Genomic DNA, 19181 nt, shown 5'->3' on the forward strand with positions numbered 1-19181 from the left:
CCTGACCCTGTCCATGGTATAATATCCTCCCACTATCACACACGCTGTATCCTGACCCTGTCCATGGTATAATATCATCCCCACTATCACACACACTGTATCCTGACCCTGTCCATGGTATAATATCCTCCCCCACTATCACACACACTGTATCCTGACCCTGTCCATGGTATAATATCCTCCCACTATCACACACACTGTATCCTGACCCTGTCCATGGTATAATATCCTCCCCCCACTATCACACACACTGTATCCTGACCCTGTCCATGGTATAATATCCTCCCACTATCACACACACTGTATCCTGACCCTGTCCATGGTATAATATCCTCCCCCCACTATCACACACGCTGTATCCTGACCCTGTCCATGGTATAATATCCCCCACTATCACACACGCTGTATCCTGACCCTGTCTGTGGTATAATAACACCCACTTTTTACCACACCCATATATTTATATTTTTGTCTTACCGGGAGGTCCAACAGGTCCTTCTTTTCCGGGACCTCCATTTCTCCCTGGTGGTCCAGCTGGTCCTTGGGGTCCTGGTGGGCCGGTTTTACCTAGAGGCCCTGGAGGACCAGGTAGGCCTGGAGGTCCTATAACAAAACATGGCGATAAACATGTGAAAGGAGCTGTGATAAAAACGCGTTTTGTGCAATTGAATAAATTATGTCGCAGGTTTATACACCAAACACATCCAGGGAGCTGATTGTGTAGTACAATAAGGGGGGGGAGGTGCAGGAGACCCTCCCCCCTTCCCCCGACTTTCATGTTTAATGCTGGCTGCGGCACTGAGAGGGTTAACCCCCCCGTGCTGCGGCGCCGTCTTTAATGCCATATTGGCACTAGACATCAATTTCATCAATTTGTAAAACACGGGTGGCATTCAGTTTGCCGCCTGTTGGGATCCCGGCGTTTAGTAAACCAGCGCCGCAATCCCGACACCCGGCATAACGACAACTATTCTCCCTCTGGAGGGAGAATAAATAGCATGACGAGCACAGCGAGCCCGCAAGGGGTTAATTTGCGCTCGCCCAGCTGTCGGTATGCCGGCGATCGGGATCCGGCTCGACGGCCACTCATACTTCACCCGTAAAAAACATTTTGTCTCTATCACATGATCAGATCCCAGAATATGATATTTCTCCTATTGTGTGTGATATAAGGGGTTATTTCCTGAGCACATAACCCCAGGGGGGCAGGAGGTCATCACCGAGTGCATTTCACCAGCCCACTATGGCCCTCATTCCGAGTTGTTTGCTCGTTAGTTTTTTTCGCAACGGAGCGATTAGTCGCAAACTGCGCATGCGCAATGTTCGCAGTGCGTCTGCGCCAAGTAAATTTGCAAAAAAGTTTGGTATTTTACTCACGGCTTAACGATGAAATTTCTTCGTTCTGGTGATCGTAGTGTGATTGACAGGAAGTGGGTGTTTCTGGGCGGAAACAGGCCGTTTTATGGGTGTGTGCGAAAAAATGCTGGCGTTTCTGGGAAAAACGCGGGAGTGTCTGGAGAAACGGGGAGTGTCTGGGCGAACGCTGGGTGTGTTTGTGACGTCAAACCAGGAACGAAACGGGCTGAGCTGATCACAGTGTAGGAGTAAGTCTCGAGCTACTCAGAAACTGCAAAGAAATTTCTATTCGCAATTCTGCTAATCTTTCGTTCGCAATTCTGCTAAGCTAAGATACACTCCCAGAGGGCGGCAGCTTAGTGTGTGCAATGCTGCTAAAAGCAGCTAGCGAGCGAACAACTCGGAATGAGGGCCAATGTCCTGAGGCCAGAAATGTGTCTAGTAGTGACAAGATGAAAACCTAGCACCAGTCAGCGCCCATCTTCACACACACTGGTCACTTAGAACTCCAGGCTGTACTTTATGACCTGAGTCCAGCAATCCAGCATTGAACCGGTTAAAAATCCCATGGGTGGGAGGGGGTGAGTGCAGCTGAAGGGTCTAACTAGCACTCTCTCAGTAGTGTGTGTGATTATTATTATTATTATTATTATTATTTATTACCATTATTTATATAGCGCACACACATACTGCAGTACTGTACAGACTATTTGGCCACTCACATCAGTCCCTGTCCCAGTGGAGCTTACAATCTATATTCCCTATGACATGTACAAGCACACACATTCACGCTAGGGTTAATTTTTTGCTCGGAGCCAATTAACCTACCAGTATATTTTTGGAATGTGGGAGGAACCCAGAGTACCCAGAGGAAACCCACGCAAGTGAATATACAAACTCCACACAGTTAGGGCCATGGTGGGATTGGAACCCATGACCTCAGTGCTGTGAGGTAGTAATGCTAACCACTACACCATCCGTGCTGCCCATTCTTCATGGGATGTAGTGATTGCTAGAAGTGGATCAATCAACTCCTCTGTGTCATCCTCACGGCCACATTCTAGATTTGTGCGTAAGTCTAGGCTTCGGAATTCTTATCTCCTTTTATTTTTCTTTGAGATTGTACCAAAATATTCTTAATAATCTTTGTACCACTTTTTGTAACTAAAGCTCTGAAGTATTCTTGGAATTAAACCTACAATTTGTAGTTTCTGATTCTGTGATTCTTTGAACCCAAGGCCTCGTGTGGCCCACGTCTCCCTTTATTTCCTAAGTATTGCAGTGTGTTTGAGGGTAAATCGGACTTCTGCTGGTGGCAGCTAAGGTGTTGGTATAACCCCGTGTGTCCAAAGTGACCCCGACGTCACAGGCGGTGCTTCTCAGATTGGCAGGTCCGTGACACATTTATTGAAAATGTATTATTTAATCTGCTGCGGCTCGGATTCGCTCTGGTGGCCACAGCAGTGTGTTGTGTTAACCCCTGGTGCGCTGGGGGTGGCCACGTGCAATGGAGCCGCTGCAGCCGGGAGCCCAGAACCAGCGCTGCAGGGCTGTGAGCTGACTCCCCGTGCTGCAAGGCTGGGGCTGTGTGCCAGGAGCCGACTGCTGGGCAAAGAGTCGCTGCAGCCGGGAGTTCAATCCTATGAGTGGCCACATGCTGGGGGACAGAGAGAACCGACAGCACAGTGAGTGGCCAGGAGTATGGCTGGGGGTCTGGGACAATTTAGTGCTGCTCAGCATTAACCCCGCGGGTACCTAATCACTGCAGCTGAGACTTAGTCCATGGTTGCCTACCCTCCCGCATTCCACAGGAGACTCCCTGAATAGTCCAGCAATCACCCTGACTCCCTGAATAGTCCAGCAATCTCCCTGACTCCCTGAATAGTCCAGCAATCTCCCTGACTCCCTGAATAGTCCAGCGATCTCCCTGACTCCCTGAATAGTCCAGCAATCTCCCTGACTCCCTGAATAGGATGGCGATATCCCTGACTCCCTGATTCGCTGAATAGACCAGCAATCTCCCTGTCTCCCTGAATAGTCCAGCAATCTCCCTGACTCCCTGAATAGTCCAGCGATCCCCCTGACTCCCTGAATAGTCCAGCAATCTCCCTGACTCCCTGAATAGACCAGCAATCTCCCTGACTCCCTGAATAGTCCAGCAATCTCCCTGACTCCCTGAATAGTCCAGCGATCTCCCTGAATAGTCCAGCAATCTCCCTGACTCCCTGAATAGTCCAGTGATCCCCCTGAATAGTCCAGCGATCTCCCTGACTCCCTGAATAGTCCAGCAATCTCCCTGAATAGTCCAGGGATCTCCCTGACTCCCTGAATAGTCCAGCAATCTCCCTGACTCCCTGAATAGTCCAGCGATCTCCCTGACTCCCTGAATAGTCCAGCGATCTCCCTGACTCCCTGAATAGTCCAGCGATCTCCCTGACTCCCTGAATAGTCCAGCTTTCTCCCTGACTCCCTGAATAGTCCAGCGATCTCCCTGACTCCCTGAATAGTCCAGCAATCTCCCTGAATAGTCCAGCGATCTCCCTGACTCGCTGAATAGTCCAGCATTCTCCCTGACTCCCTGAATAGTCCAGCGATCCCCCTGACTCCCTGAATAGACCAGCAATCTCCTTGAATAGTCCAGCGATCTACCTGACTCCCTGAAAAGTCTGGCGATCTCCCTGACTCCCTGAATAATCCGGCGATCTCCCCGACTCCCTGAATAGTCCGGCTATCTCCCCGACTCCCTGAATAGTCCGGCGATCTCCCTGACTCCCTGAATAGTCCGGCGATCTCCCTGACTCCCTGAATAGACCGGCGATCTCCCTGACTCCCTGAATAGTCCGGCGATCTCCCTGACTCCCTGAATAGTCCGGCGATCTACCTGACTCCCTGAATAGACCAGCAATCTCCCTGACTCCCTGAATAGACCAGCAATCTCCCTGACTCGCTGAATAGACCAGCAATCTCCCTGACTCGCTGAATAGACCAGCAATCTCCCTGACTCCCTGAATAGTCCAGCAATCTCCCTGACTTCCTGAATAGTCCAGCAATCTCCCTGACTCCCTGAATAGACCAGCAATCTCCCTGACTCCCTGAATAGACCAGCAATCTCCCTGACTCCCTGAATAGACCAGCGATCTCACTGACTCCCTGAATAGACCAGCGATCTCACTGACTCCCTGAATAGACAGGCGATCTCCCTGACTCCCTCAATAGACCAGCAATCTCCCTGACTCCCTGAATAGATCAGCAATCTCCCTGACTCCCTGAATAGACCAGCAATCTCCCTGACTCCCTGAATAGACCAGCAATCTCCCTGACTCCCTGAATAGACCAGCGATCTCCCTGACTCCCTGAATACACCAGCAATCTCCCTGACTCGCTGAATAGACCAGCAATCTCCCTGACTCGCTGAATACACCAGCAATCTCCCTGACTCCCTGAAAAGACCAGCTATCTCCCTGACTCTCTGAATAGACCAGCAATCTCCCTGACTCCCTGAATAGACCGGCGATCTCCCTGACTCCCTGAATAGACCGGCAATCTCCCCGATTCCCTGAATAGTCCAGCAATCTCCCTGACTCCCTGAACAGTCTAGCAATATCTCTGACTCCCTGAATACACCAGCAATCTCCCTGACTCCCTGAATAGTCCAGCAATCTCCCTGACTCCCTGAATAGATCAGCAATGTCCCTGACTCCCTGAATAGACCTGCAATCTCCCTGAATAGTCCGGCGATCTCCCTGACTCCCTGAATAGTCCAGCAATCTCCCTGACTCCCTGAATAGACTGGCGATCTCCCTGACTCCCTGAATAGTCCAGCAATCTCCCTGACTCCCTGAATAGTCCAGCAATCTCCCTGACTCCCTGAATAGTCCAGCAATCTCCCTGACTCCCTGAATAGTCCAGCGATCCCCCTGACTCCCTGAATAGTCCAGCAATCTCCCTGACTCTCTGAATAGTCCAGCGATCTCCCTGACTCCCTGAATAGACCAGCGATCTCCCTGAATAGTCCAGCAATCTCCCTGACTCCCAAAATAGTCCAGCGATCCCCCTGACTCCCTGAATAGTCCAGCAATCTCCCTGACTCCCTGAATAAACCAGCAATCTCCCTGACTCCCTGAATAGTCTGGCGATCTCCCTGACTCCCTGAATACACCAGTGATCTCCCTGACTCCCTGAATAGACTGGCGATCTCCCTGACTCCCTGAATAGACCGGCAATCTCCCTGATTCCCTGAATAGTCCAGCAATCTCCCTGACTCCATGAATAGTCCAGCAATCTTCCTGACTCCCTAAATACACCAGTAATCTCCCTGACTCCCTGAAAAGACCAGCTATCTCCCTGACTCTCTGAATAGACCAGCAATCTCCCTGACTCCCTGAATAGACCGACGATCTCCCTGACTCCCTGAATAGACCGGCAATCTCCCCGATTCCCTGAATAGTCCAGCAATCTCCCTGACTCCCTGAACAGTCTAGCAATATCTCTGACTCCCTGAATACACCAGCAATCTCCCTGACTCCCTGAATAGTCCAGCAATCTCCCTGACTCCCTGAAGAGATCAGCAATGTCCCTGACTCCCTGAATAGACCAGCAATCTCCCTGAATAGTCCGGCGATCTCCCTGACTCCCTGAATAGTCCAGCAATCTCCCTGACTCCCTGAATAGTCCAGCAATCTCCCTGACTCCCTGAATAGTCCAGCAATCTCCCTGACTCCCTGAATAGTCCAGCGATCCCCCTGACTCCCTGAATAGTCCAGCAATCTCCCTGACTCTCTGAATAGTCCAGCGATCTCCCTGACTCCCTGAATAGACCAGCGATCTCCCTGAATAGTCCAGCAATCTCCCTGACTCCCAAAATAGTCCAGCGATCCCCCTGACTCCCTGAATAGTCCAGCAATCTCCCTGACTCCCTGAATAGACCAGCGATCTCCCTGAATAGTCCAGCAATCTCCCTGACTCCCAAAATAGTCCAGCGATCCCCCTGACTCCCTGAATAGTCCAGTAATCTCCCTGACTCCCTGAATAAACCAGCAATCTCCCTGACTCCCTGAATAGTCTGGCGATCTCCCTGACTCCCTGAATACACCAGTGATCTCCCTGACTCCCTGAATAGACTGGCGATCTCCCTGACTCCCTGAATAGACCGGCAATCTCCCTGATTCCCTGAATAGTCCAGCAATCTCCCTGACTCCATGAATAGTCCAGCAATCTTCCTGACTCCCTAAATACACCAGTAATCTCCCTGACTCCCTGAATAGTACAGCAGTCTCCCTGACTCCCTGAATAGACCAGCAATCTCCCTGACTCCCTGAATAGACCAGCAATCTCCCTGAATAGTCCGGCGATCTCCCTGACTCCCTGAATATTCCGGCGATCTCCCTGACTCCCTGAATAGACTGGCGATCTCCCTGACTCCCTGAATAGACCAGCGATCTCACTGAATAGACCGGCGATCTCCCTAACTCCTTGAATAGACCAGCAATCTCCCTGACTCCCTGAATAGTCCAGCGATCCCCCTGACTCCCTGAATAGTCCAGCAATCTCCCTAACTCCCTGAATAGACCAGCAATCTCCCTGACTCCCTGAATAGTCCAGCAATCTCCCTGACTCCCTGAATAGTCCAGCGATCCCCTGACTCCCTGAATAGTCCAGCAATCTCCCTCACTCTCTGAATAGACCAGCAATCTCCCTGACTCTCTGAATAGTCCGGTGATCTCCCTGACTCCCTGAATAGTCCAGCAATCTCCCTGACTCCCTGAATAGACCGGCGATCTCCCTGACTCCCTGAATGGTCCGGCGATCTCCCTGACTCCCTGAATAGACCGGCGATCTCCCTGACTCCCTGAATAGACCAGCAATCTCCCTGAATAGTCCATTGATCTCCCTTATTCCTGAATAGTCCAGCAATCTCCCTGACGCCCTGAATAGTCCAGCGATCCCCCTGACTCCCTGAATAGTCCAGCAATCTCCCTAACTCCCTGAATAGACCAGCAATCTCCCTGACTCCCTGAATAGTCCAGCAATCTCCCCGACTCCCTGAATAGTCCAGCGATCCCCCTGACTCCCTGAATAGTCCAGCAATCTCCCTCACTCTCTGAATAGACTAGCAATCTCCCTGACTCTCTGAATAGTCCGGCGATCTCCCTGACTCCCTGAATAGTCCAGCAATCTCCCTGACTCCCTGAATAGACCGGCGATCTCCCTGACTCCCTGAATGGTCCGGCGATCTCCCTGACTCCCTGAATAGACCGGCGATCTCCCTGACTCTCTGAATAGACCAGCAATCTCCCTGAATAGTCCATTGATCTCCCTGACTCCCTGAATAGTCCAGCAATCTCCCTGACGCCCTGAATAGTCCAGCGATCCCCCTGACTCCCTGAATAGTCCAGCAATCTCCCTAACTCCCTGAATAGACCAGCAATCTCCCTGACTCCCTGAATAGTCCAGCAATCTCCCCGACTCCCTGAATAGTCCAGCGATCCCCCTGACTCCCTGAATAGTCCAGCAATCTCCCTCACTCTCTGAATAGACTAGCAATCTCCCTGACTCTCTGAATAGTCCGGCGATCTCCCTGACTCCCTGAATAGTCCAGCAATCTCCCTGACTCCCTGAATAGACCGGCGATCTCCCTGACTCCCTGAATGGTCCGGCGATCTCCCTGACTCCCTGAATAGACCGGCGATCTCCCTGACTCCCTGAATAGACCAGCAATCTCCCTGAATAGTCCATTGATCTCCCTGACTCCCTGAATAGTCCAGCAATCTCCCTGACGCCCTGAATAGTCCAGCGATCCCCCTGACTCCCTGAATAGTCCAGCAATCTCCCTAACTCCCTGAATAGACCAGCAATCTCCCTGACTCCCTGAATAGTCCAGCAATCTCCCCGACTCCCTGAATAGTCCAGCGATCCCCCTGACTCCCTGAATAGTCCAGCAATCTCCCTCACTCTCTGAATAGACTAGCAATCTCCCTGACTCTCTGAATAGTCCGGCGATCTCCCTGACTCCCTGAATAGTCCAGCAATCTCCCTGACTCCCTGAATAGACCGGCGATCTCCCTGACTCCCTGAATGGTCCGGCGATCTCCCTGACTCCCTGAATAGACCGGCGATCTCCCTGACTCCCTGAATAGACCAGCAATCTCCCTGAATAGTCCATTGATCTCCCTGACTCCCTAAATAGTCCGGCGATCTCCCTGACTCCCTGAATAGACCAGCAATCTCCCTGAATAGTCCATTGATCTCCCTGACTCCCTGAATAGTCCGGCGATCTCCCTGACTCCCTAAATAGTCCGGCGATCTCCCTGACTCCCTGAACAGTCCGGCGATCTCCCTGACTCCCTGAACAGTCCGGCAATCTCCCTGACTCCCTGAATAGACTGGCGATCTCCCTGATTCCCTGAATAGACCAGCAATCTCACTGAATACACCGGCGATCTCCCTCACTCCCTGAATAGACCAGCAAGCTCCCTGACACCCTGAATACACCAGCAATCTCCCTGAATAGACCAGCAATCTCCCTGACTCCCTGAATAGTACAGCAATCTCCCTGACTCCCTGAATACACCAGCAATCTCCCTGACTCCCTGAATAGACCAGCAATCTCCCTGAATAGTCCGGCGATCTCCCTGACTCCCTGAATAGTCCGGCGATCTCCCTGACTCCCTGAATAGACTGGCGATCTCCCTGACTCCCGGAATAGACCAGCGATCTCACTGAATAGACCGGCGATCTCCCTCACTCCTTGAATACACCAGCAATCTTCCTGAATAGTCCAGCAATCTCCCTGACGCCCTGAATAGTCCAGCGATCCCCCTGACTCGCTGAATAGTTCAGCAATCTCCCTAACTCCCTGAATAGACCAGCAATCTCCCTGACTCCCTGAATAGTCCAGCAATCTCCCTGACTCCCTGAATAGTTCAGCGATCCCCCTGACTCCCTGAATAGTCCAGCAATCTCCCTGACTCTCTGAATAGACCAGCAATCTCCCTGACTCTCTGAATAGTCCGGCGATCTCCCTGACTCCCTGAATAGTCCAGCAATCTCCCTGACTCCCTGAATAGACCGGTGATCGCCCTGACTCCCTGAACAGTCCGGCGATCTCCCTGACTTCCTGAACAGTCCGCCAATCTCCCTGACTCCCTGAATAGACCGGCGATCTCCCTGATTACCTGAATAGACCAGCAATATCACTGAATACACCGGCGATCTCCCTCACTCCCTGAATAGACCAGCAATCTCACTGACTCCCTGAATACACCAGCAATCTCCCTGAATAGTCCAGCAATCTCCCTGACTCCCTGAATAGTCCAGCGATCCCCCTGACTCCCTGAATAGTCCAGCAATCTCCCTGACTCCCTGAATAGACCAGCAATCTCCCTGACTCCCTGAATAGTCCAGCGATCTCCCTGACTCGCTGAATATTCCAGCGATCTCCCTGAACAGTCCAGCAATCTCCCTGACTCCCTGAATAGTCCAGCGATCCCCCTGACTCCCTGAATAGTCCAGCAATCTCCCTGACTCCCTGAATAGACCAGCAATCTCCCTGACTCTCTGAATAGTCCAGCGATCTCCCTGACTCTCTTAATAGTCCAGCGATCTCCCTGAATAGTCCAGCAATCTCCATGACTCCCTGAATAGTCCAGCGATCCCCCTGACTCCCTGAATAGTCCAGCAATCTCCCTTACTCCCTGAATAGACCAGCAATCTACCTGACTCCCTGAATAGTCCAGCGATCTCCATGACACCCTGAATAATCCAGCGATCTCCCTGACTCCCTGAATAGACCAGCAATCTCCCTGACTCCCTGAATAGTCCAGCAATCTCCCTGAATAGTTCAGCGATCTCCCTGACTCTCGGAATAGTCCAGCGATCCCCCTGACTCCCTGAATAGTCCAGCAATTTCCCTGACTCCCTGAATAGACCAGCAATCTCCCTGACTCTCTGAATAGTCCAGCGATCTCCCTGACTCTCTTAATAGTCCAGCGATCTCCCTGAATAATCCAGCAATCTCCCTGACTCCCTGAATAGTCCAGCGATCCCCCTGACTCCCTGAATAGTCCAGCAATCTCCCTGACTCCCTGAATAGACAAGCAATCTCCCTGACTCCATGAATAGTCCAGCGATCTCCATGACACCCTGAATAGTCCAGCGATCTCCCTGACTCCCTGAATAGACCAGCAATCTCCCTGACTCCCTGAATAGTCCAGCAATCTCCCTGAATAGTCCAGCAATCTCCCTGACTCCCTGAATAGTCCAGCGATCCTCCTGACTCCCTGAATAGTCCAGCAATCTCCCTGACTTCCTGAATAGACCAGCAATCTCCCTGACTCCTTGAATAGTCCAGCAATCTCCCTGACTCCCTGAATAGTCCAGCGATCCCCCTGACTCCCTGAATAGTCCAGCAATCTCCTTGACTCCCTGAACAGTCCAGCAATCTCCCTGACTCCCTGAATAGTCCAGCGATCTCCCTGACTCCCTGAATAGACCGGCAATCTCCCTGACTCCCTGAACAGACCAGCGATCTCACTGAATACACCGGCGATCTCCCTCACTCACTGAATAAACCAGCAATCTCCCTGACTCCCTGAATACACCAGCAATCTCCCTGAATAGTCCAGCAATCTCCCTGACTCCCTGAATACACCAGCAATCTCCCTAAATAGTCCAGCAATCTCCCTGACTCCCTGAATAGTCAAGCGATCCCCCTGACTCCCTGAATAGACCAGCAATCTCCCTGACTCCTTGAATAGTCCAGTGATCTCCCTGACTCCCTGAATAGTCCAGCGATCTCCCTGTATAGTTCAGCGATCTCCCTGACTCTCGGAATAGTCCAGCGATCCCCCTGACTCCCTGAATAGTCCAGCAATCTCCCTGACGCCCTGAATAGACCAGCAATCTCCCTGACTCCCTGAATAGTCCAGCGATCTCCCTGACTCCCTGAATAGTCCAGCGATCTCCCTGAACAGTCCAGCAATCTCCCTGACTCCCTGAATAGTCCAGCGATCCCCCTGACTCCATGAATAGTCCAGCAATCTCCTTGACTCCCTGAATAGACCAGCAATCTCCCTGACTCTCTGAATAGTCCAGCAATCTCCCTGACTCCCTGAATAGACCAGCAATCTCCCTGACTCCCTGAATAGTCCAGCGATCTCCCTGACACCCTGAATAGTCTAGCGATCTCCCTGAGTAGACCAGCAATCTCCCTGACTCCCTGAATAGTCCAGCGATCTCCCTGAATAGTCCAACAATCTCCCTGACTCCCTGAATAGTCCAGCGATCCCCCTGACTCCATGAATAGTCCAGCAATCTCCATGACTCCCTGAATAGACCAGCAATCTCCCTGACTCCCTGAATAGTCCAGCAATCTCCCTGACTCCCTGAATAGTCCAGCGATCCCCTTGACTCCCTGAATAGTCCAGCGATCCCCTTGACTCCCTGAATAGTCCAGCAATCTCCCTGACTCCCTGAATAGTCCAGCAATCTCCCTGACTCCCTGAATAGTCCAGCGATCTCCCTGACTCCCTGAATAGACCGGCGATCTCCCTGACTCCCTGAATAGACCAGCGATCTCACTGAATACACCGGCGATCTCCCTCACTCCCTGAATAGACCAGCAATCTCCCTGACTCCCTGAATACACCAGCAATCTCCCTGAATAGTCCAGCAAACTCCCTGACTCCCTGAATACACCAGCAATATCCATGAATACTCCAGCAATCTCCCTGACTCCCTGAATAGTCCAGCGATCCCCCTGACTCCCTGAATAGACCAGCAATCTCCCTGACTCCCTGAATAGTCCAGCGATCTCCCTGACTCCCTGAATAGTCCAGCGATCTCCCTGAACAGTCCAGCAATCTCCCTGACTCCCTGAATAGTCCAGCGATCCCCCTGACTCCCTGAATAGTCCAGCAATCTCCCCTGACTCCCTGAATAGACCAGCAATCTCCCTGACTCTCTGAATAGTCCAGCGATCTCCCTGACTCTCTGAATAGTCCAGCGATCTCCCTGAATAGTCCAGCAATCTCCCTGACTCCCTGAATAGTCCAGCGATCCCCCTGACTCGCTGAATAGTCCAGCAATCTCACTGACTCCCTGAATTGTCCAGCAATCTCCCTGACTCCCTGAATAGTCCAGCGATCTCCCTGACACCCTGAATAGTCCAGCGATCTCCCTGACTCCCTGAATAGTCCAGCGATCTCCCTGAACAGTCCAGCAATCTCCCTGACTCCCTGAATAGTCCAGCGATCCCCCTGACTCCCTGAATAGTCCAGCAATCTCCCCCGACTCCCTGAATAGACCAGCAATCTCCCTGACTCTCTGAATAGTCCAGCAATCTCCCTGACTCTCTGAATAGTCCAGCGATCTCCCTGACTCTCTGAATAGTCCAGCGATCTCCCTGAATAGTCCAGCAATCTCCCTGACTCCCTGAATAGTCCAGCGATCCCCCTGACTCGCTGAATATTCCAGCAATCTCACTGACTCCCTGAATTGTCCAGCAATCTCCCTGACTCCCTGAATAGTCCAGCGATCTCCCTGACACCCTGAATAGACCAGCAATCTCCCTGACTCCCTGAATAGTCCAGCGATCTCCCTGAATAGACCAGCAATCTCCCTGACTCCCTGAATAGTCCAGCAATCTCCCTGAATAGTTCAGCGATCTCCCTGACTCTCGGAATAGTCCAGCGATCCCCCTGACTCCCTGAATAGTCCAGCAATCTCCCTGACTCCCTGAATAGACCAGCAATCTCCCTGACTCTCTGAATAGTCCAGCGATCTCCCTGACTCTCTTAATAGTCCAGCGATCTCCCTGAATAATCCAGCAATCTCCCTGACTCCCTGAATAGTCCAGCGATCCCCCTGACTCCCTGAATAGTCCAGCAATCTCCCTGACTCCCTGAATAGACAAGCAATCTCCCTGACTCCCTGAATAGTCCAGCGATCTCCATGACACCCTGAATAGTCCAGCGATCTCCCTGACTCCCTGAATAGACCAGCAATCTCCCTGACTCCCTGAATAGTCCAGCAATCTCCCTGAATAGTCCAGCAATCTCCCTGACTCCCTGAATAGTCCAGCGATCCTCCTGACTCCCTGAATAGTCCAGCAATCTCCCTGACTTCCTGAATAGACCAGCAATCTCCCTGACTCCCTGAATAGTCCAGCAATCTCCCTGACTCCCTGAATAGTCCAGCGATCCCCCTGACTCCCTGAATAGTCCAGCAATCTCCTTGACTCCCTGAACAGTCCAGCAATCTCCCTGACTCCCTGAATAGTCCAGCGATCTCCCTGACTCCCTGAATAGACCGGCAATCTCCCTGACTCCCTGAATAGACCAGCGATCTCACTGAATACACCGGCGATCTCCCTCACTCACTGAATAAACCAGCAATCTCTCTGACTCCCTGAATACACCAGCAATCTCCCTGAATAGTCCAGCAATCTCCCTGACTCCCTGAATAGTCCAGCAATCTCCCTGAATAGTCCAGCAATCTCCCTGACTCCCTGAATAGTCAAGCGATCCCCCCGACTCCCTGAATAGACCAGCAATCTCCCTGACTCCTTGAATAGTCCAGCGATCTCCCTGACTCCCTGAATAGTCCAGCGATCTCCCTGAATAGTTCAGCGATCTCCCTGACTCTCAGAATAGTCCAGCGATCCCCCTGACTCCCTGAATAGTCCAGCAATCTCCCTGACGCCCTGAATAGACCAGCAATCTCCCTGACTCCCTGAATAGTCCAGCGATCTCCCTGACTCCCTGAATAGTCCAGCGATCTCCCTGAACAGTCCAGCAATCTCCCTGACTCCCTGAATAGTCCAGCGATCCCCCTGACTCCCTGAATAGTCCAGCAATCTCCTTGACTCCCTGAATAGACCAGCAATCTCCCTGACTCTCTGAATAGTCCAGCAATCTCCCTGACTCCCTGAATAGACCAGCAATCTCCCTGACTCCCTGAATAGTCCAGCGATCTCCCTGACACCCTGAATAGTCTAGCGATCTCCCTGAGTAGACCAGCAATCTCCCTGACTCCCTGAATAGTCCAGCGATCTCCCTGAATAGTCCAACAATCTCCCTGACTCCCTGAATAGTCCAGCGATCCCCCTGACTCCATGAATAGTCCAGCAATCTCCATGACTCCCTGAATAGACCAGCAATCTCCCTGACTCCCTGAATAGTCCAGCAATCTCCCTGACTCCCTGAATAGTCCAGCGATCCCCTTGACTCCCTGAATAGTCCAGCGATCCCCTTGACTCCCTGAATAGTCCAGCAATCTCCCTGACTCCCTGAATAGTCCAGCAATCTCCCTGACTCCCTGAATAGTCCAGCGATCTCCCTGACTCCCTGAATAGACCGGCGATCTCCCTGACTCCCTGAATAGACCAGCGATCTCACTGAATACACCGGCGATCTCCCTCACTCCCTGAATAGACCAGCAATCTCCCTGACTCCCTGAATACACCAGCAATCTCCCTGAATAGTCCAGCAAACTCCCTGACTCCCTGAATACACCAGCAATATCCATGAATACTCCAGCAATCTCCCTGACTCCCTGAATAGTCCAGCGATCCCCCTGACTCCCTGAATAGACCAGCAATCTCCCTGACTCCCTGAATAGTCCAGCGATCTCCCTGACTCCCTGAATAGTCCAGCGATCTCCCTGAACAGTCCAGCAATCTCCCTGACTCCCTGAATAGTCCAGCGATCCCCCTGACTCCCTGAATAGTCCAGCAATCTCCCCCGACTCCCTGAATAGACCAGCAATCTCCCTGACTCTCTGAATAGTCCAGCGATCTCCCTGACTCTCTGAATAGTCCAGCGATCTCCCTGAATAGTCCAGCAATCTCCCTGACTCCCTGAATAGTCCAGCGATCCCCCTGACTCGCTGAATAGTCCAGCAATCTCACTGACTCCCTGAATAGACCAGCAATCTCCCTGACTCCCTGAATAGTCCAGCGATCTCCCTGAATAGACCAGCAATCTCCCTGACTCCCTGAATAGTCCAGCAATCTCCCTGAATAGTTCAGCGATCTCCTTGACTCTCGGAACAGTCCAGCGATCCCCCTGACTCCCTGAATAGTCCAGCAATCTCCCTGACTCCCTGAATAGACCAGCAATCTCCCTGACTCTCTGAATAGTCCAGCGATCTCCCTGACTCTCTTAATAGTCCAGCGATCTCCCTGAATAATCCAGCAATCTCCCTGACTCCCTGAATAGTCCAGCGATCCCCCTGACTCCCTGAATAGTCCAGCAATCTCCCTGACTCCCTGAATAGACAAGCAATCTCCCTGACTCCCTGAATAGTCCAGCGATCTCCATGACACCCTGAATAGTCCAGCGATCTCCCTGACTCCCTGAATAGACCAGCAATCTCCCTGACTCCCTGAATAGTCCAGCAATCTCCCTGAATAGTCCAGCAATCTCCCTGACTCCCTGAATAGTCCAGCGATCCTCCTGACTCCCTGAATAGTCCAGCAATCTCCCTGACTTCCTGAATAGACCAGCAATCTCCCTGACTCCCTGAATAGTCCAGCAATCTCCCTGACTCCCTGAATAGTCCAGCGATCCCCCTGACTCCCTGAATAGTCCAGCAATCTCCTTGACTCCCTGAACAGTCCAGCAATCTCCCTGACTCCCTGAATAGTCCAGCGATCTCCCTGACTCCCTGAATAGACCGGCAATCTCCCTGACTCCCTGAATAGACCAGCGATCTCACTGAATACACCGGCGATCTCCCTCACTCACTGAATAAACCAGCAATCTCCCCGACTCCCTGAATACACCAGCAATCTCCCTGAATAGTCCAGCAATCTCCCTGACTCCCTGAAAACACCAGCAATCTCCCTGAATAGTCCAGCAATCTCCCTGACTCCCTGAATAGTCAAGCGATCCCCCTGACTCCCTGAATAGACCAGCAATCTCCCTGACTCCTTGAATAGTCCAGCGATCTCCCTGACTCCCTGAATAGTCCAGCGATCTCCCTGAATAGTTCAGCGATCTCCCTGACTCTCGGAATAGTCCAGCGATCCCCCTGACTCCCTGAATAGTCCAGCAATCTCCCTGACGCCCTGAATAGACCAGCAATCTCCCTGACTCCCTGAATAGTCCAGCGATCTCCCTGACTCCCTGAATAGTCCAGCGATCTCCCTGAACAGTCCAGCAATCTCCCTGACTCCCTGAATAGTCCAGCGATCCCCCTGACTCCCTGAATAGTCCAGCAATCTCCTTGACTCCCTGAATAGACCAGCAATCTCCCTGACTCTCTGAATAGTCCAGCAATCTCCCTGACTCCCTGAATAGACCAGCAATCTCCCTGACTCCCTGAATAGTCCAGCGATCTCCCTGACACCCTGAATAGTCTAGCGATCTCCCTGAGTAGACCAGCAATCTCCCTGACTCCCTGAATAGTCCAGCGATCTCCCTGAATAGTCCAACAATCTCCCTGACTCCCTGAATAGTCCAGCGATCCCCCTGACTCCATGAATAGTCCAGCAATCTCCATGACTCCCTGAATAGACCAGCAATCTCCCTGACTCCCTGAATAGTCCAGCAATCTCCCTGACTCCCTGAATAGTCCAGCGATCCCCTTGACTCCCTGAATAGTCCAGCGATCCCCTTGACTCCCTGAATAATCCAGCAATCTCCCTGACTCCCTGAATAGTCCAGCAATCTCCCTGACTCCCTGAATAGTCCAGCGATCTCCCTGACTCCCTGAATAGACCGGCGATCTCCCTGACTCCCTGAATAGACCAGCGATCTCACTGAATACACCGGCGATCTCCCTCACTCCCTGAATAGACCAGCAATCTCCCTGACTCCCTGAATACACCAGCAATCTCCCTGAATAGTCCAGCAAACTCCCTGACTCCCTGAATACACCAGCAATATCCATGAATACTCCAGCAATCTCCCTGACTCCCTGAATAGTCCAGCGATCCCCCTGACTCCCTGAATAGACCAGCAATCTCCCTGACTCCCTGAATAGTCCAGCGATCTCCCTGACTCCCTGAATAGTCCAGCGATCTCCCTGAACAGTCCAGCAATCTCCCTGACTCCCTGAATAGTCCAGCGATCCCCCTGACTCCCTGAATAGTCCAGCAATCTCCCCCAACTCCCTGAATAGACCAGCAATCTCCCTGACTCTCTGAATAGTCCAGCGATCTCCCTGACTCTCTGAATAGTCCAGCGATCTCCCTGAATAGTCCAGCGATCTCCCTGACTCCCTGAATAGTCCAGCGATCCCCCTGACTCGCTGAATAGTCCAGCAATCTCACTGACTCCCTGAATTGTCCAGCAATCTCCCTGACTCCCTGAATAGTCCAGCGATCTCCCTGACACCCTGAATAGTCCAGCGATCTCCCTGACTCCCTGAATAGACCAGCAATCTCCCTGACTCCCTGAATAGTCCAGCGATCTCCATGAATAGTCCAGCAATCTCCCTGACTTCCTGAATAGTCCAGAGATCCCCCAGACTCCCTGAATATTCCATCAATCTCCATGACTCCCTGAATAGACCAGCAATCTCCCTGACTTCCTGAATAGTCCAGCAATCTCCCTGACTCCCTGAATAGTCCAGCGATCCCCCTGACTCCCTGAATAGTCCAGCGATCCCCCTGACTCCCTGAATAGTCCAGCAATCTCCCTGACGCCCTGAATAGACCAGCAATCTCCCTGACTCCCTGAATAGTCCAGCAATCTCCCTGAATAGTCCAGCAATCTGCCTGACTCCCTGAATAGTCCAGCGATCCTCCTGACTCCCTGAATAGTCCAGCAATCTCCCTGACTCCCTGAATAGACCAGCAATCTCCCTGACTCCCTGAATAGTCCAGCAATCTCCCTGACTCCCTGAATAGTCCAGCGATCCCCCTGACTCCCTGAATAGTCCAGCAATCTCCTTGACTCCCTGAACAGTCCAGCAATCTCCCTGACTCCCTGAATAGTCCAGCGATCTCCCTGACTCCCTGGATAGACCGGCAATCTCCCTGACTCCCTGAATAGACCAGCGATCTCACTGAATACACCGGCGATCTCCCTCACTCACTGAATAAACCAGCAATCTCCCTGACTCCCTGAATACACCAGCAATCTCCCTGAATAGTCCAGCAATCTCCCTGACTCCATGAATACACCAGCAATCTCCCTGAATAGTCCAGCAATCTCCCTGACTCCCTGAATAGTCAAGCGATCCCCCTGACTCCCTGAATAGACCAGCAATCTCCCTGACTCCTTGAATAGTCCAGCGATCTCCCTGACTCCCTGAATAGTCCAGCGATCTCCCTGAATAGTTCAGCGATCTCCCTGACTCTCGGAATAGTCCAGCGATCCCCCTGACTCCCTGAATAGTCCAGCAATCTCCCTGACGCCCTGAATAGACCAGCAATCTCCCTGACTCCCTGAATAGTCCAGCGATCTCCCTGACTCCCTGAATAGTCCAGCGATCTCCCTGAACAGTCCAGCAATCTCCCTGACTCCCTGAATAGTCCAGCGATCCCCCTGACTCCCTGAATAGTCCAGCAATCTCCTTGACTCCCTGAATAGACCAGCAATCTCCCTGATTTTCTGAATAGTCCAGCAATCTCCCTGACTCCCTGAATAGACCAGCAATCTCCCTGACTCCCTGAATAGTCCAGCGATCTCCCTGACACCCTGAATAGTCTAGCGATCTCCCTGAGTAGACCAGCAATCTCCCTGACTCCCTGAATAGTCCAGCGATCTCCCTGAATAGTCCAACAATCTCCCTGACTCCCTGAATAGTCCAGCGATCCCCCTGACTCCATGAATAGTCCAGCAATCTCCATGACTCCCTGAATAGACCAGCAATCTCCC

The 19181-nt window shown here is 52.0% G+C and overlaps 1 protein-coding gene across 1 annotated transcript in view; it reads right to left on the reverse strand.

Annotated features, from left to right (window-relative positions):
* Window positions 1–460: 460 nt before the first annotated feature.
* The window catches only part of EMILIN1 (elastin microfibril interfacer 1), a 201510-nt gene continuing 182789 nt past the window's right edge, over window positions 461–19181 (reverse strand). Inside the window, exon 5 of the mRNA XM_063917286.1 lies at window positions 461–603. Coding sequence (XP_063773356.1) covers window positions 461–603 — 143 coding nt within the window. The remainder of the gene's footprint in view (window positions 604–19181) is intronic.

The sequence above is a fragment of the Pseudophryne corroboree genome, chromosome 4, assembly GCF_028390025.1.
Source record: "Pseudophryne corroboree isolate aPseCor3 chromosome 4, aPseCor3.hap2, whole genome shotgun sequence".
In the NCBI taxonomy this organism is placed as follows: domain Eukaryota; kingdom Metazoa; phylum Chordata; class Amphibia; order Anura; family Myobatrachidae; genus Pseudophryne; species Pseudophryne corroboree.